At 40.4% G+C, this 26758-nt stretch overlaps 1 protein-coding gene across 2 annotated transcripts; it reads left to right on the forward strand.

The window, feature by feature from the left end:
• The first annotated feature begins 18305 nt into the window (after positions 1-18305).
• Positions 18306-20082, forward strand: srxn1 (sulfiredoxin 1 homolog (S. cerevisiae)). 2 transcript variants are annotated; one of them, XR_009709797.1, is made up of 3 exons: positions 18306-18592; positions 19102-19369; positions 19497-20082. XR_009709797.1 is itself a non-coding variant. In XM_061258601.1 (2 exons), the coding sequence occupies exons 1-2, from the start codon at positions 18371-18373 to the stop codon at positions 19309-19311; spliced, it is 432 nt and encodes a 143-aa protein (XP_061114585.1). In that variant the 5' UTR covers positions 18306-18370; the 3' UTR covers positions 19312-20082. The 2 variants fall into 2 exon arrangements, 1 of the variants encoding a protein (XP_061114585.1); XM_061258601.1 differs by having other exon boundaries at positions 19102-20082.
• The last annotated feature ends 6676 nt before the right edge of the window (positions 20083-26758 follow it).

Consider the following 26758-nt stretch of genomic DNA (forward strand, 5'->3'; position numbering starts at 1 on the left):
TTTATGAAAATGTGAAAAATGAACTAACAGTATTTGCAAAAAAGGCCACTTAAAGTTAAAAACTAAACCTTTTTTAAGCGTCACACTTAAATATTTAATTCAATTCAATGAGTATTATTTTTTTCTATTGTAGGTATAATTAATTATATAAGTATCATTTATGTGCCAATCATTCCCAAATTGCAGAATTTCTTTGTAACTGTGGGTATTTGTGGCTGTATTTTAAGCTGTAGTGTTGATGAAAACAAGCAATCAAGACAGCAAGGCAAAGGCTTTAACAAACGTGAAATAGGTATTACATAAAAATGTGCCCCAAAAGAATCAGGAAAAACGAAATATTACTTTGTGATATGAATGCATAACCGACACACAGTACAATAACAACCAAACAGAAAAATAATCCAAGGCTAACAATCGCAGAAGTCTTCAAGGTTTCATTTTGACAATGCGTTTCACATTCTGGAATGCCTTGGTACACACTGCTGTACCCTAAAGCTGATGTAGCTCAAATCATTTCAGCATCAGTTTCAAAGCATATTTTGACTTCCGAAAGCCTTAGCATCGAAGTTCACGCTTGTTCCAAGTTTCGCCCGATGCCTGTTGGTGCTGCTGTCGCATAGAGACTTGCGCAGGAAAACAGCGGTGCGAGACAGAGATGTGTTCAGCGCCGTAATGGTCAACCCGGAGCAATAGCGGTAAGCGCCAAACCAAAAACGTCCGCGTGTGCGACCCCGCCGCCGCCGTCGTCACGGTGACCCACGCTCTGTTCTTCCTTTCGAGGCGGTGGCCTGCTTGAACTCCTCGCCCCTCATGGCTCCCCGGGTCTGTGCCACAGAGGACAATAAACACGCCAAGTTCATCAATCGCACATCTCCCCCCACGATTACCTCAACGAGAAGAAGGTACAGACTAACAGACCCTCAGTTACAAAGGACCCGACCTTTGTCATGTTGCTGAAAGAGCTTTCGCAACCGCGGATGAATGGCATACTTTTATGCAGCGATTTTTATTTTATTTTATTTATTTATTTATTTATTTATTTATTTATTTATTTATTTATTTATTTATTTATATTTGCATATTTATTTCTGTGTTTGTTTATATATTTCTATGTTTCATATTTATTATCAGAATAAAATGACCTTGTATGATGCTGCTGATCCTCAAAGATAATGTTTATATGCATGACAAACTGTAGAAGGTCCATAGGACTTCGGTCTTAAAGAGGAACAATGTGCAACATTTCAGCATTCAGAGCAAGTAGACCAAATTCACGTCGGTTTCATTGGCAATAAGTTCATGAAGCGTCCGCTTTGTGTAATCCTGATTTGTCCTGTCTTTCAGGCGTTAGCAGGCAATAAATTCAAATGGACATGAAAAACAAAGGAATCCTCCATCTTGTTGCTTCCTAAATCTGACCAGCTCCTCTGCAGGTTATTGGCAAATAAGTGTATCCTGTCAATGTATTGCAATGGTATCATATGCAATAACCATTTCTCTTCCTGTTCATAACCTTTTCCTTGGGTAATGTATTCCTTTTTTCTTTGCTTATACGGCATCATTAGCAACATGACACCTTCTGACTGGCTCGCCACCCCTTTATCATGACTTATAGATCTGTTCAAAAATGTCTTAAAACAGTAGTAGCCTACGGACATGAATAGGTTTAGAAGCCGTGCAAATACAAATATTGAGGTTTTGTTTTCATTGAATAGAGTAAAAGCACACACCATCAACCAGGGAATGAATGTAACGACATACATATAACAATGCCAGTGCATTAGCGTTATTGACTCTGTCCTTCCAGAACATTCTTACAGCAGGCCTGCAGTTAAGTCCCTGGTGCTCACTCACAACACGCTCAAGGAGGTTTTGGATGACAGGCGGTACGAGGGCACAGAGCCGTAATCAAAGAACTGCTGGGGTAACAACAGGCTTTCCACAATTCTGATGCATGTGGTGAATCAGACAGTGAAAGATTGTGGCAGCACACTGGGTTAAAACTAAAAAATAGGAAGAAAAAAAAAAAGAAAACATATCAAAATGTGAAGGCACCCAGGTAGGATTTATGCTGTCAAGGAAAACCTGCTAAAAACACATACCTGAGCCTCCACTGTCTCCACGGTCAGGAAAGACAGCAAAAATAGTCCTCTTGGCAAAGGGAGGCAGTGATTTCTACTTATTGTGGAAAGGCGATAATACACGTGGGCTGTTACTTCAGGTCAGAAGGTCTTCAGTTGTACCACCAGCCAACATTGAGACAACAGGAAGACTTCCACTGAAGGAAAGCTGAATATGGACAACATCTTGGTGCCCCAAAGCCTGCAATAGCAGGTGTTGCCCACAGCATATGGGGCAGAGGGAGCTTCTGTAACTCACTGCATTGAGACTTGGCCTTTGAGTGGATAACAGTAGCAACTAACAGTATTTGCTTTTAACAGAAAAGTAGGAAAAGGTCATGGCTTGTGCCTGAACAAAATATGATTCATTTTATTATAACACCACAACTGTCAAATCTGTTTGCTCCTTCCTCATACAAGTGTGGTAGGAAAGTAAATGGAAATGTATAGCCAGTGTGCCAGTGACACATCCCACTGCTGAAAATATCATGTCATCTTTTTAATAATCCTCACTAATTATCTGGAGTAATTTCATTATATTACAAATGCTTCTGCGAACTGCAGAGTGCAATAACTGATTTGCATTGTTTGATCTTGACTGAGTACAATTTACTGTTGGAAAACTGTTTTCTTCCAAGCACTCAGTTCAATCCCAGGATACTGGCCCACACTGTAAATACACAAAGCTATAAAATAGACCACAGGACTTTTCTCATGCATTCGTTGTTTATGACTAATCTGCTTTTAGTCAATCAGAATGGCCTGAGATGCTGTTTCAGACAACAAACTTTTGTATGGCTATCGTATTGCCATAAAAAAGCAGAGTAATTATAACTTGACATTTTTAATTAGATTTTGAGCACATTACTAATTGTGAATCATCAACAATTATCCTCAAGAGTGGTAAAACTTTGGCAATGAAAACAATTCTGTAAAAAAAACCTGACAATCAACATTTTTACTATTGGCATTTTGTGAACGGAACCAAGCGATACCCGTAATCATCGCAGTGTGTGTGCTCTCTGACGCAAGTGTGAAAATCGTGATGATTAGACTCCTGAGAAGGACAGGGATTGATGAGGGACAGCGCAGGAAGGGAACAGGTGTTTGCGTTTGGAACAGACTGTAGGTGGGGGGAACGGGCGACTGCGTCACGGAACGACCTCTGGGGGAAGGTCACGCAGCAGCAGGCAAACACATCATCAGCTCCTCTGCATATTCAAATGGGAGGGGCGCAATCCCGCTAATGGCTAGCCGGTGTGGCTCGGCTCAGAATGACCAGGGGTTGTTACAGTTTCACCCCCCGGGCTGCCCTAAGCCCCTGGCCCCCCATCCCTAACCCCCTCGTTTAACACATTTAGCTGGATTTCACTGTCACAGGGAGGTTGTTTCAGACAGGCCGTCAGTGTCAACACACCACAGCCAATAAGCAGTGGAGCACCAGGCCCCGTAAACCTGTTCTGATTCCAAGATGGTGTTTTCATACATATGTCGATGCGGTCTGTTAAACCAGCAGGTTTGTGTTTTAGGTTCAGATCCAGGCAAAGCCATCTGTTGCAAAGGCTGCTAATTGTTTAATTTCACTTATTTCTCTCAACACAGAATGGAAGCAACCTGAAATAAATTCTGATAAAGTGATTCTACACCTTTTGATTAAACAATCACAGTGTGGAATTGGAGGGAGGGAATTGTGCTGTTGCCTGACTCTGAATTAGCTTAATCTCCCTTCTTGTCAAGAGTAACAGGAAAAAAATATATTCTTCCTTTGTTGAAAGAGTGATATTTTAACCAAACAGGGCTCTTCAAACAGCCATACATTTTGTCCAACACGATGGGTCTGAAGCAGATAAATTAGGAGGGGTTTGAACCACAAAACCTTTGAACTGCAATAGAACTGGAACAGCTATAGCATAGTCGTCTCACAGATTAGGAGTAACTGTTCTAGTCACTGTTCTAATGCAGTTCTGTGGTCTTTTATACTCCCTCTAGATCTCTTGCTACGGTCCCTCTGTGTTTTCATGAGTGCTTGTTAAGTCATTACCCTCATTCTTATTACGTGTGGACAACATAAATGGAGGATGGAATAAAACGTAAGCAAATGCTCTATTACACACGCTCATCACACAGAGATTGGGTCTGGTAAATAAAAAAAAGAAAGAAAACATTGTTCCTCTTTAAATCTCCCTTGTAAATAAATGTATATATTACCACAGCAATAATATGATGCATGTAAAAAATGTGGTTAAACTTCTATTCTTTTTTTTGTTTTGTTATATTGCTTTTTTTTTTGCAATGCAGATAAATACAGGTACCAGTTGCAGTCTGGGTGATAATGCAAATCAGGGACAAGTAATTAAAATGCATCTGTAGGTTACCACCAACAGTCCACATCGAGCGGTGTGACTCAGTGTTTTCTGAGCGCTCTCTTCATGTTCTCTTTTCTTTCCTCTCTTTAGTTTATCTGCCCAGCTCGGCTGTGCAACGATAAGTGCCAAAAAAGTACAATTTCCATAACAAAAGCCTTCAGCATATGGTGGGCTACACGAGACCCTCCATATGCTTCTCAAAGTATAGATTCAGATTCTCTCTCTCTTTCTCTCCCTCTCTCTCCCCCTCTCTCAGTCTCCCCCTCTCTCTCTCTTTCTTTCCCTCTCTCTCTCCCCCTCTCCCCCTCTCTCTGTCTCCCCCCTCTCTCTCTCTCTTTCCAAATTTCCGCCAAGTGTGAAGAAACCTAAGCCATGATTGCAGAAGGGTGTTTTCATTTCTGTTATTCTGCTACAACTAATAATGATGACAATAATATAACAATAATAATAAAACAATAGCACAAGTAAAACATGGCTCTTGTGGTTCATATCTGATAGTAAAGATTTCAGGTGATTAATCATTATTTACCTTCATATTGTTAAATGATTGTTTGGGATGAGAGGTACTTATGAGTTCTTATTATAATTGAATGTACTTTTACTGAGCAAGTTTAGGCTTACAGAGTCCCTTTTATTATTACCTTTTCTACTGTTAAGCGTAGTCTTCTGCCTCTATACCGTGTAGTAGTATACACCAAAGATATGATAAACAATACCTAAAAGAAACAAATAACAATATCACAGAATGAGTCATCTGATTGGCTGGCATTTGGTTTAGGAGATTAGCCTGAAGTAATGTCTACAGTAAACAGGGTTTTGTGACCCAAAGGTTTTCATTTCAGATAACCTGACAGGACACTGCCACTGTATCAGGGTACCGGACCCAACCGTTACAGGATTACCAAGTCTGTAAAGAGGACAGCACAGTATACTGCATATATGATGTGAGTTGCTATTCCACTTTCAAAGTATATAGCTTCGAACAGGTAATGTTCTCCCAATCCATCAAATGCAGTTTATGATGACACCACCACTATCAAACAAACAAAAAAGGATGCTGTGAAAATTAGACGAAAGAGAAATATGTTGTTGTGCAAAAGTTACTGAGAGAGAGAGAGAGAGAGAGAGAGAGAGAGAGAGAGAGAGAGAGAGAGAGAGAGAGAGAGAGAGAGAGAGAGAGAGAGAGAGAGAGAGAGAGAGAGAGAGAGACTCTACGACAGGAGCATCTGCTAAAATGCTATTAAGCCATACTTTGACATTAAATTTTAATGGAACATTGATTTTATGCTGGAACTCATCTTAAAGTCTTTTCACCATGACTCAAAAAAATGAGTGGAAAAAATATGGGAGAAAATAAAAATTAATCATGGGAGTGGGTGGGGGATTTTTACTCTGGGTTTCTCTAGATTAGTTTCCTGGGAATATACAAGACCTGAATTGAATTGATGGTGTCCTTCACCGTCCTCCAGCCTGTATATAACTGCATAATGAGATACTGGGGAGGAGCAGGTTTGGCTTTGTAGAATATGCATTCATCAGAATAATTTACAGCTAATGGGGAGACCAGTGGAAACATGAGCGTAAACTACAGCAGCAACTGTCCGTTTCACCAGTCGTTCATTAAGCGCCTTCAACACTGAGATTTTGCCACAAAAACATGATGCATGATAAATGAATGTGACACTTCCAACATTGTTATTTATCGTAAGGAAACTAAACAATAATAACTGTATGATGCACATGTCCTTAGAATGGCAAAGATTTGTGACAATTCAATTCCATTTTACTTGGATAGTGCACTTGTATTTTACAGAAACACTCTCACAAAGAAGCTTCACAGTGGAAATAACAAATACATTTTGGCAAAATCAGGCCTGAACCCCCAAAAAGCTCTTGAAGAAAAGAAAAACTTGGTGGGGAGAAGAATCCCTTATGCGAACAGCCTGGCTAAAGAGAGGGAGCCCATCCTCCACTGCACGGCTCAGTGTTGGGCAGGCTACAGTCAAAAATTATCTGCTAAAATAGGCAGTCTGAGCAGAGAGATGTGTAGTAATATACAGTTAAGAGAGGCATGGTGAGCCATTTAGGCCTCCTGGTTGCATTATTTTGTGGGCATGGAGAGGGACAAGGCTGCAGTGGTCTGCAAATTCGGGATGAAGGAAGGGGCAGAAGCCCCTGGGAAAAGGAAGGATTAGGCGCGATATAATTACGATATTACTGTAACTGTTGCATATGTAGAAGCCTCAGTGTAACATGGAAAAATGGCTGTATGTATAAAAGATGTGAAGAAAGGGGATATACACAACAAAGGGACTTATTGTATAGACAACAACAGTCCCAAAAGGGCACAGAACAGTACAGCTAAGGGTTCACACGCAGTGTCAGGGCAGCATAAAGTCAGTTGTGCTCATAGAGAAGCTCTATGGTTCAGATTTACACCTCCCAGACATCTTTAAAGCATTGACTGAAGAGTTCTGAGCCTACACTTAAAAAACAGAGTGTGTCTGAAGCTTGCACATTTAAAGGGAGATTATTCCAGAAGACAGGAACCCTGTAAGAGATGCCTCCACAGGGGCTTGAACCAATAGGTTCTTAGGTTGCGCACTGCCCAATATGCGCATATTTCTTAATTCTTGCAAATATAAGATACTTTATGTACAAGTAGCCACATTTTGAGGATGAATTAGTGCAACCAGAAAATAAAGCATTATAGTAAGCCAACCTCAAGGTTACAAAGGCATAAACCATTATTTCAGCATCTTTCCAGGACAACATCTTCCATTTTATACACATAATTTAGATATGTTCCCCAGATGAAAAAAGGATTTTGAATTTGGTTATCCTTTATGTCTTTCAGACATGCCTCTAGCAAGCTCACTGGGTTTGAGTAAGTTGCATGTCATCTGCATATCAGCAGTAGTTAATGCTGTCTGCCTATAATTCCCCCAAGCGGGAGCATATATAAAGCATATAGCAAAGGACAGATCCTTGCGGTACTCCAAAGTTTACCCTTGAGTGTTCACATGACTCATTGTTTACCATCACAAACTGAAATCTATCAGAGAGATAAGATTTGAAGCATAAAAGGGCTTTTCCAGTTAGACTATGTGATTATTTCAACCTGAGGAGAGGAATATGCTGGGCTATAGTATCAAGGGCAAGGGGTGCAATCTAGAGAGAAAATCTGGATGCATGTTTTGACCCTACATCAAAATTTTACTAGATTTAAGATATATTGTAGATATCACTTAGTCAGAAAATATCAACAACAACAAAATTTCACCAGAAAGCAATACGTCCAGCCAGTCAACACACTCCATAAAAGCAATGGCCAATGAGAACACAAGAATTGATTATGTCCAGACATGGTTTGCCAAGGACAGGCACAATATCAATAGGGTGAAGCCTAGTCAAGCCATTTGTCTAGGACAATATGTCTGCGGCCTGGCCTCAGCTAATTTTTGAGAATTATGATAGCCGTTTGTTGTTTCATTTTAGTATGGTCACATTGAAATAACGAAATAAAAAGCATAATTTTCACTCTTGATTCATTTTATAATCTCCATATAGTATACAGTATGTTGAGCTTTCTTACTGCACTGGAAAGTTAGAAAACTTCTGTCAGACTTATGACGCCAAAAAACACGAGTTTCTCATTGCACGTTTTTTATGCTGAGAATGTTTTGCAACCTTCTGAAGTCAGGAAATCAAAGGAGTGCACTGACAGAATGCTAATCATCACAAGAGGTAGTTCACAGTAGGGTCTCACTCAAACTAAAGTCAGTTGGATACTTGTGGTTCACAGTTTGGAGAAAGTTACATTGAATACTCAGAATCCAGTCCTTTGTCTCCAGTTGTCACTAATTTAAAAATGTGTCTTGGTTTACTCAGTTTCCCTTTGTCTAATATTTTGTCTGAAGACCAAAACCATGATTTTGGCAACTCTATTTGGAATTATTTGGGAGAAAATGTAATCTCATGACAGACAATATCACAACAAAAAGTTGTCATTCAAACAAAAAACAAGAATATCACAGCTAAAAAATGCATGGGCTTTTTTTGCCTCGCAACTTGCTTAGGTGAGGTTACACAAGGCCGTTTTCACACAAACACCCATAATTCAGTTTATGCCACTTGGTGAATGTGTTTAGTGACAACACATTGTGATGAACGATGCGCTTGGAAAATGCGAGCGTGAGAGAAACCGTCTGCAGTTCTCCAGCACTCGCCATCCAGATCTTTCACAGGAAGCCGGGTGCCATCTCACACTGGCAGTCACCACAGACTGAGCCAGGCTCAATCTTACCCAGCACAAAACACTACTGCGACACAACGGCTAGCTGCTCTTTTTATTTTAATGTTTTTTTTTTCCAATAATTTTACAATGTTTCGCACCCAACACACAGCCTTTGTGGTTTCATTGAAAATAGGTGACTTTTCTGATCTGTGGGAAAATGTTTTAAGGGTGGGCTTGTGACAAACTGTGTGAAGCCTTTTCACAACATTCAACAAAACATTACATTTTAAAAATGTGATTTGGCGAGCAGGGATGCTGTGCCCTCCGATCCATCCCATAATGATCCGCATCAGGTCACCGCGGCGCCTGAGCAGGTTCTGCCTGCGACGCTTCCGTATTGATCCGAAGCATTTGCAGGCCTGCGTCTGGGAGAGTTCAATTGATATGTATGCGATCTGTTGACTCTTGATCTGCTCAGTCAACATTTGACTTGAACTCGAACTGGGCTGTGCATACCCAGGGCTCCCAATGTACAAATATTCAATATGGAACAGTTTAATCAATCATTATTACTCTCTCTCTCAGGCCTTACCTCTCTTTCTTTCTCTCCCTCTCTCTCTCCCCTTTTATCACTCTCTTATTCGTTAGATCAGTGCTAACCTGGTGCACATTGACCCATTCAGCGGTGCTCAAACATTTGTTCAGAAATTCACATTCAGTTATTGTAGTTGCGGCACACAGCTGGGACACTTTTTCAAACTGTGAAAATCACAATTTGCATTATTGTTTAAGGAGTGTTTCATTTTGAGATGGCAGCGTTGAGAACTGCACTGCTGGCTGTGGAGTAAGCTTCAGCCACTTTGCTCCAACATGATGGGCGTTTGAAAATAACATGAAAAACGCATTTGCTCGTTGGATCCAGCAGACTGATACAGTTGAGTCTGTACAGAAATAGCTCTTTAAATTGGTAAATGTTCCCATTTCTCCTTCAAACATCAGCCTCTACTCTTTCATCCCTCTCTCGATTCTCATAGATGTTTGTTATGACAATCCATAAGATGGTGCAGTCACATCACTGTCTGTGTCTGATTCATGAACAGTTGTACACTTTGGTGGCAATTAATCAACATACTGAAAGCAACAGAAAGATCCAAATATATTTCCTAAAACTTGCTTGGTCTCCAATAACACTCCTGTCTTTGTATAGTGGACACAGTTAGCTCATTTCAGTAGCTCTGAACTCTGAAAGTACTGCCAGTATGCCCAATGACCTGTTCTGTCCTTTTCTGCAGCTAACAGTGCACATTAGCACATCGGAGTGATATTTGAGGACTTTACCATCAAGCACCTGTGTGTGTGTGTGTGTGTGTGTGTGTGTGTGTGTATGTGTGTGTGTGTGTGTGCGTGCGTGCATGCGTGCGTGCATGCGGGTGTGTGTGTGTGTGAATATTTTCCATTCCAAACCTCCCAGTGAAATGAAGTGAAATGCCATTTTGTGAGTTTTTATATTGCTTCCTGTTGGAAACACTTCCTTAATTTTTTATATATTTATTGTATTTATTTATCTGCCTAATATGAATTATATTATTGCACTAATTAGCTGATGATTAAACATTTTAATTTTGTTAATTGGTTGATGGACAAGAGGGCTACAGCAAAATCAATGTATGATATTTAAACCAGTGCAGTGAAGATTTCACTTCATCAGTTGCCAGTACTGTCCATAGGGTCATGCCCAGTCGCACAGTCACTTATGACAAATTGTGAGTTCTTATCAATTTCATAATTTCAATTATCATGCTGTAGAGCACTGGATAAAGGGCAATAAATTACTGCCAAACTCAAGAAAAAACTCTGACCTTGACAGGTCAAGCTCTTTTTCTCATTTTCAATCACATATCATCATTTTTATCAGTCACTATCACTCATATCATCATATTAATTTGCTACTGGGTAAGCAATGTTTTCCCTCACATGGCATTTGAAATAAGTTTGACTATTTGATTGGGGCGCCCTCTGTTGGCTGAATGGCTTCTGTCTCAGGACATCACAAGGACACTAGAAATGCAGTCACAGCTAAATCTGACACTTTTTATTCTTTATATTCCTGAGTGCACCTATTTGCGGTATTGTCTAGCCCTATATTTATCTAAACTCTGATGAATTATTAACACGACCTCTGCATGCATCAATGACCAAAGATAGTAATGCAGCGTGTGCAACAAAATATATTTTGTGCAGTATATTCACCTTTTGTTCACTTAGGCAGAAAAATAGAAGCACGTAGCAGGTCATGCTGTATTGCTACTAGATCCCTGATCAGAAATATACACACTGGGGTTGAGCTCTCATCCTGAGTTAGGGTTAGGGGTAGGGTTCCATAACTTGCTGTGGACCTGGGTAAGGGCAGCAATGGTTCTGTGGGTCACTGAACACAAAGCTGAACAGACTATTCTAGGCATGCTTGCCAGTAAGCAGTAAAGATGGATCCTGATTTTGAAAGGTTTGTGCCTCAGACGTTCCTGGGGTTGTAACAGTAAAGCGCAGCAGCAGAACTGAGATAAATACTCTGAGCAGTCGTTTAGGGCCAAAACCATCCCTGGGCCACACAATTCAGGTTTAGCTGGTGAGTGTGATTTATGTTTGAGCAGTGTGGAATCACAACAGCATCCTTATTTCAGGCCACCAAAACCCTACAGCCGGCTCATTAAAAACTGAAAACACTATATATGTAGTGGGCTCCAGAATTATTGGCACCCTCGATGAATATGCACAAGAAATGCTGTAAACTAAAAAATAATAGTTACTGATATCAGCTTTATTTTCCAACATGTGTGTAAAGTAGTGTGCTTTATTACTGATTCAATGGAATCAACCAAAGTCTTACATTTAAAAAAGGCCCCACAATTATGAATTATTTCTGCAAACACCCCTGGCAAAGATGGCAGCCTTGAGTCTTTACCTATAATTTGTGATTAGGCTAAAGAACAGATTTCGAGAGATTTTTTACTATTCCTCCATGCATAACTTTTCAGAATCATTGATATCTTCGGAATATTCCCCTCTTCAGTTCAGACCACAGGTTTATTATAGGATTTAAGTCAGGAGCCTGAGATGACCATTGGTCCATGACTGTGGGCATTGGTATGACTGTGGGCATGAGGTGCTTCTCCTTGTATGCAGGCCATTTTGCTGCCAAGCATGACGATCATGTGTATGACCAAATCGTTCAATTTTGGTCTCATCTCACCATTGCACTCTCTTCCAGTCATAATTCCAATGAGATTTGGCAAACTCAAGATGCTTGGTTTTGTTTCTTGTGCTCAGTAAGGGCTGTCTTCGTGCTACCCTTCAAAAGGGTTTGTTGGTATGGAAGTGGCATTTTATGTTTTTTTTGGGGGTGACTTCAAGACACAACCAATCTCTGCAGTTCTTAAACTGCGTTCCTTGGGTTACTTATGGCCTCCCTCACCATCTTCCTTACCATCCGTGCAGATAATATGCTCTTGTACCCTCTTCCTGCCAAGTCTACAACCATTCCATATGTTTTATGCCTTTTTATTATTGCCCTTACAGTGCTAAGCAGTATGTTTAACCATTTACATATTTTTTGTACCCATTATTGTGATGGTCAATTACCATCTTCTGAATTGTCAGTTCTTTGGCTTTTCCCATGCTGATGGTTGACAAATGGATTTTGCATGCTCATTACCTCACTTTCATTATCGTTCCTTTAGACTGAGATTAACTAAATTAAAATAAAATTGTAATGCCAATTTCACTTTGGTTGATTTTATTTACAAGAATTGTTAGGGATGGCCCTGTGATTTTCAGAATAAAAAACAGTGAAATATGAGAGTAAATGTAAGTATATAGTTTACCTGAATGTTTTAACATAAAATATAGATCATTATCCATGTTGTTTATTATATGCAGCCTTTTTTTCCATTTTTATTAAGGGTGCCAATAATTCTGGAGCCCACTGTTTGTCTGATATAAACTACTTGGGCTGGGTTTCCTTTTTTCCTGAAAGGAACTGAGGAATGTGTTCTTGTCGAATGAATTGACAAGGGCATTATAACTGAAGAGCAATGTGATAAAGGCTGACAGTTTCGGCATACATTGGAAAACTTTACCACATTATTTTTTTCAGAAACCCAGCTCATTAAGGCACCTCAATTCTTCCCTGTTTAATCAACTGTGACTGCCAAGCTATTTAACTCACTGTTTTTTGATGTTTCTGTCGTTTATGCAAAACCCATCTGTTTCCAACACACGTGCTTGGCAGAAGGTCCCCCCGTATGTATTCCGTTTGAAGTAGGCTACTGTCAAACACAGATACTTCTCTTAAAAAGCTTCCGTGCTTAACTTTGCATTAATGCTCAAATTCAGATAAGAGTCCAGCAGCAGTCTGACAATGATAGCCTGTATACATTCTTTTGCTGATGTAGGCTACCCAAGCCCAGTCAACCAGCAGACAAATATGGTCTTTTTTTAACCCTTAGATGCATATGCTCCTTTGTACTCCTTTAATGTATAGTCAGGTCAAAAATAATCAGCATTATTAAAATTACATTTCTTAATAGGATGTGTATATATTAACATCACTTCTTTAGTGTTATGAATACTTTGATGTTGTTTTAACACTTAAGTCTACAAAATAAATAACTTTATGCTTTCATTATATAGAAATTTCTTTATATTTTAAATGTATTAATTCAATCATTTTGACATTTCTACATGCCGAGTGTCAGTTAAAATATATTTGAGCTTTAAATAAAAGTGTTTAATGTTTTATTTGAACTTTTTGGACATCAAATTATATCATATTATACTACAGGCTATGTATGATTAAAATGTGTCACTTTTGGAACAACTAATAATGAATATTTAACACAAAATATTGATCAATATTTGAGGCATGACTGTAGCCTCATCTTCCTGTTCTTAGTTGATGGGAGTGGAACTTGGCATGGTCTTCTGCTGCTGTAGCCCATCCGTTTCAAGATTCAACATTTCAGAGATGCCCTTCTGCACACCACTGTTGTAACAACCTGTTAGTTGAGTATTTGTGACATTTTTGTTAGCTTGAACAAGTCTGCCCATTCTCCCCTGACCTCCTTTGTGATTCCTACACACATCACCCACCCAATACAGATGTCTGCACTTTAACCTAATATTTGTTTCATTTGTGATTAACAACACTTAGCTATACTGAGAAAGATGCATCATATTCCACTGGAATTCCATCATGGTCAAAAAAGACCCAGACTATGTAAACTTAGGGCAGGAATGAAAACCCAATTTCTACTGAAACTGTAAGAAAGTTGAAACAAAAACTACTGTTTTTAACAATGAAATAATTTTATTTATTTTATTTTGAGAGATATTTTTAAATAAATCATGTAACCTGGTCATTTTTTAGCCACATAAACATCTGAGGGTTCAGGGAAAGCACCCGTTTTAAAAAGAGAACCCCGTTAGACTGAACAACAGGGCTAAGTCAAAGCTACATATAAACAGCTAATAAGCTATTTCGTTGCATTATTTCCACATGTTTAATCAAGAACTTGCATCATTAAACTGCAATGCGTGCTGGCTCCGGCCTTCAGAAGAGATCGTTATCACGCTTTCCCGTCAGCGTTAATTGGTCTCCTGTTTGCCGATGAAATCTATCACATACACATTAAAATAGGATACAACTTCCTCTGATTTAGAAGCACAGTTCGGTGAAGAACTGAAGAGCTACAGGTAGCATATACCATGGTACGGTAAAGAGAATGTTTCTTAGGAGTTTGCAGAATGTCAGAATTCACCTGCATTCACGGCTCCAGTCAGCGCCTCGGAAACAGCACGTCGCTTCTTATCACCCTCACGCTGACACGCGGAATCTGTCGCGTCCTTCACGGATGACTCATTCACCATATTTTTAGTTTGCATTCTGTAGTCGTCAAAACGTATTCTCACAGGGGTAGTACAAAACGCCTTCCCCTCCTATCCATTTTTTTTCTAATTCTAGGCACTCTCTTTGATCAAGTCCTAATGCGCTTTTCCTCTTCTCACATTTAATGTTTTACATTTTCAAACCAACAGAATTATGTTTCCATATAATACAGTACCATGAAAAAGTGTTTGCTCCCTTCCTGATTTCCTCTATTGTGGCATATTTGTCACACTGAATGGTTTCAGATCTTAAGACAAAATGTAATCTTAGACAAAGGGAATCTGAGTAAACACAAAACACATTTTTAAAATATTTTTTCATTTATTTAATGAAAAAGTTATCACCCAGATCACCCCTGTGAAAAGATACTTGCCCCCTTAAAATTAATAACTAGTTGCACCACCACACTGGGTTTGAGTAAATACTTTAACTATGGGCCACTCCAAAGCCATTTCCACATTTTGACCTAAAGCAAATACCACATTGCGCAGGATGAACGCCATACCAACAGTCAAACATTGAAGTGTTTATGAAAGTTCAAGAAATTGAATCTATACTCTTCTTTGCTTCATGTAGTTTATTTGTATTTCTTACTGCCTATAAGATAAATGATCACTTCTTTAATAACTTTGACAAATGTTAAAAATAGCTTTAAAAATCTAAGCCAGGACTGACTAGATGACAGTTGAGCCACATTATGTCTTCTTTGGGAAATACATATCGTGCCAATTCAAATTGTGCCTCTGCCATGGGTTATATAACATCCCTCTGTCTCTTGCAGATGTTCTAGAAAATATCAAAAAGTTTTACCTGTTGTTTGCATGTCTGTACTTGCATGTAAGCATACTTGTGTGTGTGTGTGTGTGTGTGTGTGTGTGAGTGTGTTTGTGTGCATGTGCATTTGTGTGTCCATGTGGCCTTTATTTTAAAGCAAAGTGTCTTATTGTACAGGGCTTAGGTGCACGTTTGCAATATTGCAAATAATTGCTGCGGTCTGGTCAGGAAAGGCCAACAGTGATAAATTACCCTTGGAAGGCAAGATTTCAGAAATAGATTCAGCTGCATAATGACTTCTCACAGCTTGTCCCAGTACCATTAATAAAGGCTGTCAGAAATATGAATGCCTTGATCTCACACCGCTGTTAGCTTAAAGACGGAAAATCTCAGTCGAAATAATTAGCACTTTAAAAGCACGTTGTCACTCTAAGACAGAGGAATAAATAAATATAGCTTGTTCCCTTGTCTGACAAGTTGACAGAACAATTCCAGAGGAATTCCAATTAAAAACATCATGACCAAAATTGCAAATGATTAAGTTATGTTAAACCACTCTGTAAAATATATAATTTAACTTACTCAAGTTCCCATGATACAGGGTTATTTAAGCCAGTGAATTTGGTAAAGAGCAGTGAACTCAAATGAATGCATTTTGGGACATTATAGTGATTGCAGTCTGCATGCTTGAAAGCTTCTTAATGTCTGGTTGTACATACATTCCCTCTTACATGATCATAGCGATAGGTACCTTTTTAATCTCTAGACTCCCTAAAACAACACCTCAATGTGGTTAGTTTAACACCAGTGCAGAATTTAACATGCTAGTGCATGGAGCTGCATCTAACCATTCTTATGTCATGGGTCTATGTCAGACCACTTAGCTATTGAGTAAATATTTAATAATAATTAAAATGATCCCAAAATAGAAACAATATGTCAACCAAAGCTATCATTATATATGAATACCCAGAAATTGTATCCCATTCAGGAAACCCCAGCTTTACACAATTACTCTGGGGTTTCTGTGCACTAACCTGTCAAATTTCTTCTCAGGCACATGGCCTGAGAGGGGCAAGAAAACTGAAAGGTATTTGTCTTGACTAAACAGTTTCATAAATAGCCGACTTTGGTTTGGGATCTATTTACAAGGCATCTTGGACATTTCCATGAGAAAAGAGGATAAATGTTCCAGGGAAAGAGGTTGTCTGAACATCAATACATTTTATACCAGCCCAGCTGGAGCCAGCTGCTTCATCCAAAGCCAAGTATGTCCTTCCTTCCTTCATCTGACTTATATAACATGGACAGCTGAGAGAAATGTGGCAGACAGCACACCTAGCCAATCAGTAGTCAGCTCCTTGAAATGACAAAGGAAGGACATAGGGAGATGAGCAGTCCAACTGAATGTGTGGCTGGTTTTGTACATCCAACCGGTTAACATTGTTACATTGTCCAGAAATCTTTGGACATATTAACTGTACTTCACAATTGTCCCATTCAGGATACACATACATTATACAAATAACTAAATAAATTTAAAAAAAAAAAAATACAGTGTCTGAAAAAGAACTTTGCTATGTTAGCTATCTGAAAAAAATACACTGCTGTTTTCATTACAATGCACAATCGCCGAGATGTACCATTTATCATATGGTAACATAGTAAAACAGGTGGAGAAGCACACCTGAATACTAATGGCTGAAACTAAATCAGCAGTATTACGGCAAGCCTTGAACTACCCAGCCCTGGATTGTTAGCACAAAACATGAAAATTAATGTGTGTAAGGTCTGGGTTAAACTGTGGCCTATCTAATCACATTCCTACATGCTAATGAACATGAGAATATGATAAATGTAACATTAGGACGGGATATGTATTCCATGCCTTACAAATTCAATGCTAAGTTAACTATTATAGAAAAATTCTGACCCAATGCATACTTCAAAATGAACACAGAACTGGTTCTGCGATGGCCATTGCAGGGTCCAGACCACAATCCAATGAGAAAACCTGCGGGTTAAACTGAAGAGGGCAGTTGATAAGTGCAACCCCAAGAATGTAAAGGATCCTGCAAGGATCTGCATAAAGGAATGGTCCAAATCCCTCCAAATGTGTCCCTTAACCTTAGTCATGAATTTCAGGAAAAGACTCTGTGGAGAAAAACACTGCTATGCTGCTTCCTCCCCTGTCTGCCGACAGGAACAACGCCCAGCACGACCGAGCCCATGTGCGTGGTGGGGGCACTACTGACCCATAGTGCCTGGTAAAGGTGCGATATGATGACAACTGGTAAATGCACAAATATCAGTGAGGGGTACACCTCTAAGCAGCGCCCAAAAAGTGGCAACACCCCTCGTATAATGTGCTACTACACCAGATGGAAAAGGGCACTGCCTTTGCTTTTCAGAAATCTGGAGACCATTGGATGCTGCCCCAATGGACGCCATATACCCTCGTCATGGCATGGCGAGATGGTGGACAAAAATACCTTCACTGTGGAAGCTGCCAGGCCCCTATCAAGCAAAGACCGCAAGAACCTGAACTTGTACGAGCAATATAATGCAGCATGCGCAGCCCTGGCGTTTCATGTTCCTTATTTCGTACTGCCTATGAAACATTAGGCTACCACCTGGTGGACAAGTCTAGGTTATTACAACAACATGCATGTAGGTTGTTGTTTTTGTTTAATTAATTTGTTTATACATGTTTTATACATGTTTATACATTTGTTTCAGTAATAAGCCGTTATATTTGCCAGCATTGACTCTGACTGAATAGTACATTTAACTCGCGAGTTTCTGCATCAAGTGAGATGTTGGATAAACTGATCCTAGATCGTCATTGTGCAGGAAGTGAGCTACCCGGAAGACCTTCTCTGTCCGGCTCATTGAACTGAAATCTGTACCAGGTTCCATAACGAAGACAATGCTGAGAATATTTGCAGTTCGTGTACATCATAACAGTTCGCATTTCAGAAAATTCGCAACTAACAAGCAGACAGTAATGGAAAACGATAAAAACAAAACTGGGTCTATTCATTCGGATAACATTGAAGAAATCCACAACGTCCCAATAGATGTTATTATTCGACCAATTCCTCCAGTACTTGATGAGCAGAAAGTTCGAAGCCTGGTGAATACTATACAGGTACACGTCAACATAGTTTGACTAATGCAATATGTATAATTAGTTAGCATTCTTGCTAGCTTGAAGTAAAAAATACGGTTGGAACGTTTGAATAATACCTCCTTACCTATTTTTGGTGAAATTAAAAGTGATTCATTAGCTAGTCTATGTGCGTAGCTAGCTGAATACAGAACCTGGAACAACATGATTCCATGACCCGTCTTCTCTGACAGTCAAGTTGTCATTTTAAAAATTAATTTCGTTTTGTATTTAGTTTAGGTATATTTGTTAAATCCAGCTATGACCACCTTGAAATACCACGAATTGAAATGTTTCATAACATAGCTTGAGCTGGTCTAACGGGTCAACCAGCTACTAGCTGTTTCAAAACCTAGCTTTTACCAGGGAGGTGATACACGTGTACGTCTGTGCATGTGTATAATGTTGTAATCTATCCGTGCAAGCAATCCAACTATTTTAGACACTCAGAAAGACGCATACCATAGTTAATCAGGGCTATGCGTTTCCAGGACCCGGCAGACGTCACCAGTGTCCCCCCTATCGACGTGCTGTGGATCACAGGGAAGCAAGGTGGTAATTACTACTACTCTTTCGGTGGCTGCCACCGCTTCGCAGCCTACCAGAAGATAAAACTGGACACCATCCCTGCAAAAATAATCAAGTCAAACATTTCAGACCTGCGCACATATCTGGGTGCCTCAACCCCTGATTTACAGTAACGTTTATCACTTGGGGCGTAGAACGGGTGTTTTTCAGAGTCAGCCGTGTCAATGGAGAGAAAAGTCTTGTGTAAACGGCTGACCCGGGACAAATAGCAACGGAGGGTGAGGCCACAGTCTCACCACACCTCAGAAATCAAGTTTATATTTTTTTATAAAATGCCAGGTCCTGCAGAATGCAGTTGGATTTTTTGGTGCATGCGGCACATCGACTGGCCAGCAGGAGGAGATCTCACTCCAGTTTTTCATATTAAACATCACAGGCGATGAAGCTGCGTGCATATGCCGTTGAAACGACATTGTTTTCACTTCACAATATCACTTTTATTCTTCTGCACTAGAGATACTTTATATTCAGCCCTGATGGAACTTTCTAACAGATCCACCTAATTTTTTAAAGCGATATTTCATCATCAAATTTTACTGCATTTGGATTGTGAACTTGAAGCATGGACATACAGTATTTTCTGTGACACCCTCTTTTGTAAAATTACATTTAAATTCATTCCATCATGCTGATAAAGTCCCACAAAATGTTGAAGGCAAAGTCATTTTCTGAGGCTCATTTTTTAATTCTCCAGAAAACTGTTTTCAAGACCTGAAGTCAAACTAATTGAGTAAAGCATAGACTGCTGAACAAAAATGTGGTTTAATTTTTATATTTTATTATTCAAAGTGGGGAAGAAGAAAAAGCTCTCCGAAATCATATTTCTGCATTGTGCCTTTCATATTATATGCTTCAAATGCAAATAAAAAGTTTTACCCAAGGTTTTCCGGCCTAATTGTCAATTGAAATTGCAGTGTGATTAGCATAGTTTACCAAGCATAGTGTGGCTCAGAGCATGGCTAGTGTAGTTTGTGTAGTAGCCTGCAGTGTTTGGCTAGTGTCAAATCATTGCTCAGAATATGGCTAGTAGAGTGTTGCTAGCATAGCATGGCTAGCTTAATTGTGGCTAGGGAAGTGTAATTGGCAGAGTATAGTTAGCATGGCATGGCTCAGAGTGTGGCTACTACAGCATGGCTTGCAGGGTGTGACTCAATACGGCTAGCGGAATGTGACTAGCATACGCATGGTTCAGTGTGGCTAAGGTAGCGTAGCCAGCAGAGTACGGTAGAGTGTGACCGTCGCTAGGGTAACATGGCTAGCGGAACACAGGCCCCTCCTCCCACCCTCCACGGGGCCCGGGGTACAGGAAGTGTGCAAGGTCAGGGGTCATGAGAATGGGGTGCTTCCACACTCGGTCCCGCTGCCCTCTGGGATGCTGAAAAGAGTGCATTCGCACCGCGCCAGGCCAGTTATTTTAAGACCAATGCTTAGTTTGGTCACACCACGCCCCCGTCCGAATGTGCATCAGTCATAACCGCGGTCTGAACTGAGGATGCAACAAGTTAACCCGCTAACCCCCCCTGAGTGTGCCTGCCACTTAGAGTAAGGAATGAAGGATGCTTTAATTGCTCTGGGGACGTGAGGACGGAAGGGCTAAAGAGGAAGAAATCACTGGCCTTATGAGCAGCCTGTTAACCTGTGCAGCTGTCAGAGCACGTTAGCCTCTCTCGGCTCATCAGAGCTGGTGTGCAGCTCTGCTCTGTGTGAGACTAGTCATCAGATTTCTACCATATTATGTCAATAACTGTCCAAGCCACACATTTTTTATTGTCTAAAATACAATTAAATAAAATTTGAATGTGAATCTGAATCTAATGGTGACAGTTGTGGTGTGGATATATTTAAGATTTTTAGGGCCAGGTTAACAAACATCTAATGAAATTAACAATACTTTTAATTGTTTAATTGCTGTTTTTTAACAGACACAGATTAAGCCTAGTCCTAGTTTAAATAGATTCTCCATACATAAATTTAGTCCTAAACTAAACTTAATCTGTGTGTGTGAAACTGGCCCTAAAAGTATTGTTAATTTAGCATATGTATATGTGCAAACGGTATTGCAACTCTGGTTTAATGATGTGCACATTCAGCTCCCTAATCTAGGTATTCCCAAACTGGGGTTTAGGTACGCCAGAGGATCTGCAAATAATAATTTAAAAATAATAATTGTATGAATAATAATTGTAAGAATATTTTTATATTTATATTGTTTCTTTTTAAATGTGATATTTCAAATTTAAATGTTTTCATTTCATAATTATATATGATATACTGAGCCATTGTAATAGGAAATAATTCAAATTTAAAGTTTAAAGTATATTCTACTCTCTCTATAATACTGGCCTGGTAAAGATCCAGATGTCCATGTCCATGATGTCCTATTTTCGTATTCTCTGCTATACAACCACCCCATCTATGCGGTTGATTGTGAGTCTGGCTGGTGTGCCCTGTTTGCTGTACAGCGGGGTACATGGGGTCAAAAACAAAAGGTTCCTGCTACTTTCCCTTAGCCCTTTCCTCAAACACTTAGCTCTGACGGAAGGGTTGGTTTTCTGGGGGGAAGAAAATTATTTGTTCTTCACAGATTGCCATAGCAATAGGGGCTCCACAAGACTGTAGGCCCAGTATGCTCAGGGGCCAGTGTTTTGGCGGCCCCTCAGGGGCCCTTGGGAGGAAGCGGTTAGGGTTGGGGGCTGGGGGGAGCCTAAGTCCTCGGTGTGAGCGGGGGTCCCTGAAGGACTGTAAATTTTGTTCCAAAGAATCGTCGCGTGTGAGGAGACTTCCTGTTGCTTTCCTGCTGTCTGGAAGTAACAGTATCCTCAAAGGGCCCGAGACACGCGAGACTGTGGTATGGCCCCCGAAGCCTTGCCCGTCCCCTGAGCTGCACCTGCTGATTTTTTGGGAAATCGTGTTCAGGGTGCTTCTCTCCTGTGTCTTCAACCAGAAAGTAAATAACTAACGCAAGTTAAAACATTTTAAAACAAGTGTGGACAATGCATTTGTGGCTAGGGCTCCAATTTTTATGAATAATTAGCCAGGTTTTATAAATTCTCTTTTTTATTTCTTTATCTTTATTTGTCAAAACAAATAAAGGTTTTTTTACTGCTATTATTAATTTGGATGAATCCAAGCAGGTGTGGTCTTGGTTAGGACTTGGATGGGAGCCCTCCTGGGAAAACTAAGTTGCTGCAAGAAGTGGTGTTGGTGGGCCAGCAGGGGGTGATCTTCCCTGTGGTCGAAATACCCCCTATGCCTGAATGATGGGGACACTGTGCTGTCGGAGATGCCATCTTTCGGATGAGACGGATTAATGTTTCAGATTACACCAGGGTCCTCAATCACTGACAAAGATCCCATGACACTCTTTGCAAATGGTAGGGGGTTCCCCTATGTTTTCGCTAAATTTCTAACCTAGCTCTTTCAACTTGCCACCTAATCATCCCCTGATTCAATTGACAAAAACATTGATCTCTTCCTCTCCTCCTCAGCTAGTGTTTAGTGAGTGTTCTGGTGCAAAATGGCAGCAGTGCTTCACCCAAGTGGGTGCTACACATATCTATCTATCTATCTATCTATCTATCTATCTATCTAAGCAGTTCAAATGGACTGTTATGTAGAGGATGAGTTTCAGCCAAGTCCTGCCCGCTGCTTGACATGTCTGTTCACAGTGAGCCTCAGGGCTACGCTTTTGTTGCGCCACTCGTGGTAGCGAGGTTCCCCATTGCCATTGGCCTCAGGGGGCACCTGCAGCAGCTGTGGCTGCCAACAAGGCAGCTGCAAATGTAGGTTCATTTGTATTTAAAAGAAGCACCTCTTTTTCCCCACCTTCTCCATATACTGTGGTTTGGTACAACAGAGAAAACTCACCAAACAGGCAGTAGAATCACATGGGTTGCATCTGACGTCAGTGGTCTCATTTCAGAAGTGTGCTTTATTGCCAGGTGGTCTGACATAGCATCTCTCTCTGAGTGTGTCTGATTCACTGAGAGACACGTCCAGGTGTTGGGGGAGGGGTCCAATGTAATGTTTCACAGTTTCACATAGTTCGTTCATTTCAAATATGGGCAGCAGTGTCTTAAGGAGGTTTAAGATCAACTCTCACTTTAAGGAACAGTAACTCTGTTCTTATATTTCAAGGAATTGTCAACAACTCTGGTGGATTCCTTAAATCTTAAGTACACTTCAATATACTGTTAAGTTGTGAGTAGCTGTCACCATTATGAAACCATTGCCTGGGATTCATAGAAATGATTCTGTTTGTCCTTTATGCAAACCATTTTGAGGTCTTTTGTTTATATTGAATGAGACCTTTGCCTGGAGGTAACTTGTTCTGCATAACACTATGAATTAAAAAAAAAAGAAGACAGAAAGACAGGACTGACAATTCCACTTTCAACATGGTATAAAAATTGATATATTAAGATATGGTTTGTTTAGTTAGTCCTCCCTCCTGATTTCCCCCGCCCCCCTTCCTGATATCCCTATGCCTCTTGTCTAACCCCCCCCCCAAAAAAAAAGAAAGAAAAAAAAATAGCACTTATGATGACTATATGTTTAGAACAACATTGTGTATTTGACTAGTTATGGATGTGATGCTTTAACTTGCGGAAGAACCTATGCACTTGTAAGTCACTTTGGATTAAAAGCGTCTGCCAAATGACAAAAATGTAAATGTAAAATGTTATAGTGAGAAATAAATTATCTATACAACACATAAAATATGAGGTAATTGATGTTAACATTCTCTGTAATTTATGTTCTAAGGCAAAGTTGCTGAACTGAACTGAAAAAAGTGATACATTGCAGACTTGATTCGTTGCCCAGTTTTATTTTAGGCCCATCCTGTCCGCAACAAATTTATGTTTAAATACACATGTCCTGTATATCCGTAGGAAATCTGAAACCTTTATGTGGGGCTTGTGGCAGATAAAATTGAAACCTAAGGAAAGAAAGCACGTTTCCAGCACAGTGAATAGAACAAAAGAAGGGCCTGACTCATTGGCTTTAAATGTCTTCTCATGTCACAGTTGTTCCTGGGGCTTCTGTCACTGTGAATTGAATGTAGCTCTGAGAATTGAAATGCTGTGTGCTTCATGGGCGTTTGAGTATCACTCAGTCTTTGCGGTAAGGAGTCGGGGTGTTTTGGCATTGAGAGTAGGCATCCTGCCTGCATATTATTTGGATCCGCTCCTCGCCCTCAGTGTCGTCCACAGTGCTGTCATCCCGGCCCGTAAACCGTTAAATTCTTATTTACTGTTATTTGAGGAAGGCCTTCCCTGTGCCTCTTGCCTGGTGTACACAGGAGGCTTTAATTGCACGCCTGTTCCTTTATGGCTCTGCTGGGCTCCGCCTCAATAAAAGTATGAAAAGTGACCTCCGGTGAAGCCGCTGGCCATCGGTTCCACTCTGGGAGGGATTACCCGCGGGCCTGTTGACCAGACTGCCTGTCAGGCCCTGCAGCTCACCGCGTTAATCTAGCGTGGCCCCTCTGGGCTCCCCATCCGGAATTCCAGCAGACCGCTGCCGCTGCGGGCGTGTAATGCGCACCAGGCCCCGCGCCCAACCACGCTCCGCTTCTCTCCGCACTCAGGCCTGTCTCATACCCCACTCCACACTCAGGCCTGTCTCATACCCCACTCCACACTCAGGCCTGTCTCATACCCCACTCCACACTCAGGCCTGTCTCATACCCCACTCCACACTCAGGCCTGTCTCATACCCCACTCCACACTCAGGCCTGTCTCATACCCCACTCCACACTCAGGCCTGTCTCATACCCCACTCCACACTCAGGCCTGTCTCATACCCCACTCCACACTCAGGCCTGTCTCATACCCCACTCCACACTCAGGCCTGTCTCATACCCCACTCCACACTCAGGCCTGTCCCATACCCCACTCTGCACTCAGACCTGTCTCTTCCCCATCTCCACACTTACTGTTTATGTCATTTTTTATGCCTCATAATTGCTTGCTTGACTGTCATTGGCACAACTCTGGTCCTTATGTTGACAAACGGCATCTGCACTCTCCCAAGGCAATCAAAAGCCTAGAATCAAGACTTGACACTGAATGCCTACCTTATACCTGCACTAAGGAAGGAAGTGAATACACCTGACTAATCAGAAACAGATGGGAAGTCAACTGTCCGAATACTTTTGGTCCCTACATTTTAAGGAAGTATAAAAAGGGATGTAATTCCTATGTGGATCACCCAATATGGATGTACATGCCCCCAAATAAAAGCTGAAGTTTCATTTCAAATCCAATGTGCTGGAGCACAGAGTGTACCACAGACTGTACTGTATGTACAAACCATATGCATTTTCTTTGATTGAGCAGTTCTCCTTTTTTCCATTTTTTTATTTTAATGGTAGCTCAAATGGTTGTCAAGTTGTATACTGCTGTTTTATCCTTGACATTTGAAGGCTGTTTGCTGATTGCAGGTGACATATATAACTCTATAAATCGACTCCTGACATTGTTTATTCAGGACCAGCCAGCATGACGTCCATTATTTAAACTGTGACATGGCTGTTGCTTTCCTTCCTCAGCTCCCATGTTATGCAGATGATGGCCCTTAATCAAGGTTTATCTGAGGGGGTAAATATTACAAGTAATGCAGTCATCACAATTATTTTTGTCACTTGGAGAAGATAAGTTAAGGATGTGTGCTGGTCACATGCATCCCCTCTTAGCCTGCGGTTTTTAACTGATGCCACTTAACTGTGGCGTAAATCACATTCTCACAGAGTTGGTTTTGGGGGTGGGGGCTTTAGAGGTAGGGGGTTGTCAGATCATCAGGCGTGATACTGATGCCTACACCTGTCCTTTTCACTCACGCTCCCTAATGGATCTCATTTACTTCTCCCTCCTAAAATTCCTGTATCATTTTTACATGGCTTCCCATCTGAAACACACTGCATTATAGGCTTCCATTCCTCCAAATCCATTTTGTGAATGTCATCACAATATTTCTCCAAGGTTCCAAGGGTTGTATTTCTGTTACTGTGTGAACTGTATATTTGTGATTTTGTTTTCTTCTGTGAATGTAAGTGAATTAATCCTTACTTCTATACTAGCTAGGCATTTGTAGGCATTGTTGTCATCAGTTGCATGACACCCTAGCAACAAATATTTGTTAAATGACACAAGAATAGCTCTTAAAACCTGAATATCTCTAATAGCTGTTTTATTCACCTCAGATTATGGAGATGCTTTGAGGCTATGCTCCTATGAGTATACACTTGTTTTTGTATTACTGTATCCTACCCACAAAGCATTCAACAATAGTTTTTTGTTTATTTGTAATTATTCACATGTAGTGAGAGACACCACTGCAATATTACTTATTAATATTATTATTACGACTTTCTTCCGAGTGTCGTAATTTACCGTTCAAAGCAATGTGCACTCAGAATTGAAATTGAAGAATTTTACTCGGTTGCTTCGCTGCGCGTGATAAGCAGCGCATTGACAGCTTCATTAGAATGATAGATTAATTAATTAGCCATTACCAAGGGATGACTCTTTTTTTGTGATTAACTGTTTATTATTTTTT

Source organism: Conger conger, chromosome 10 (assembly GCF_963514075.1).
Source record: "Conger conger chromosome 10, fConCon1.1, whole genome shotgun sequence".
Lineage (NCBI taxonomy): Eukaryota > Metazoa > Chordata > Actinopteri > Anguilliformes > Congridae > Conger > Conger conger.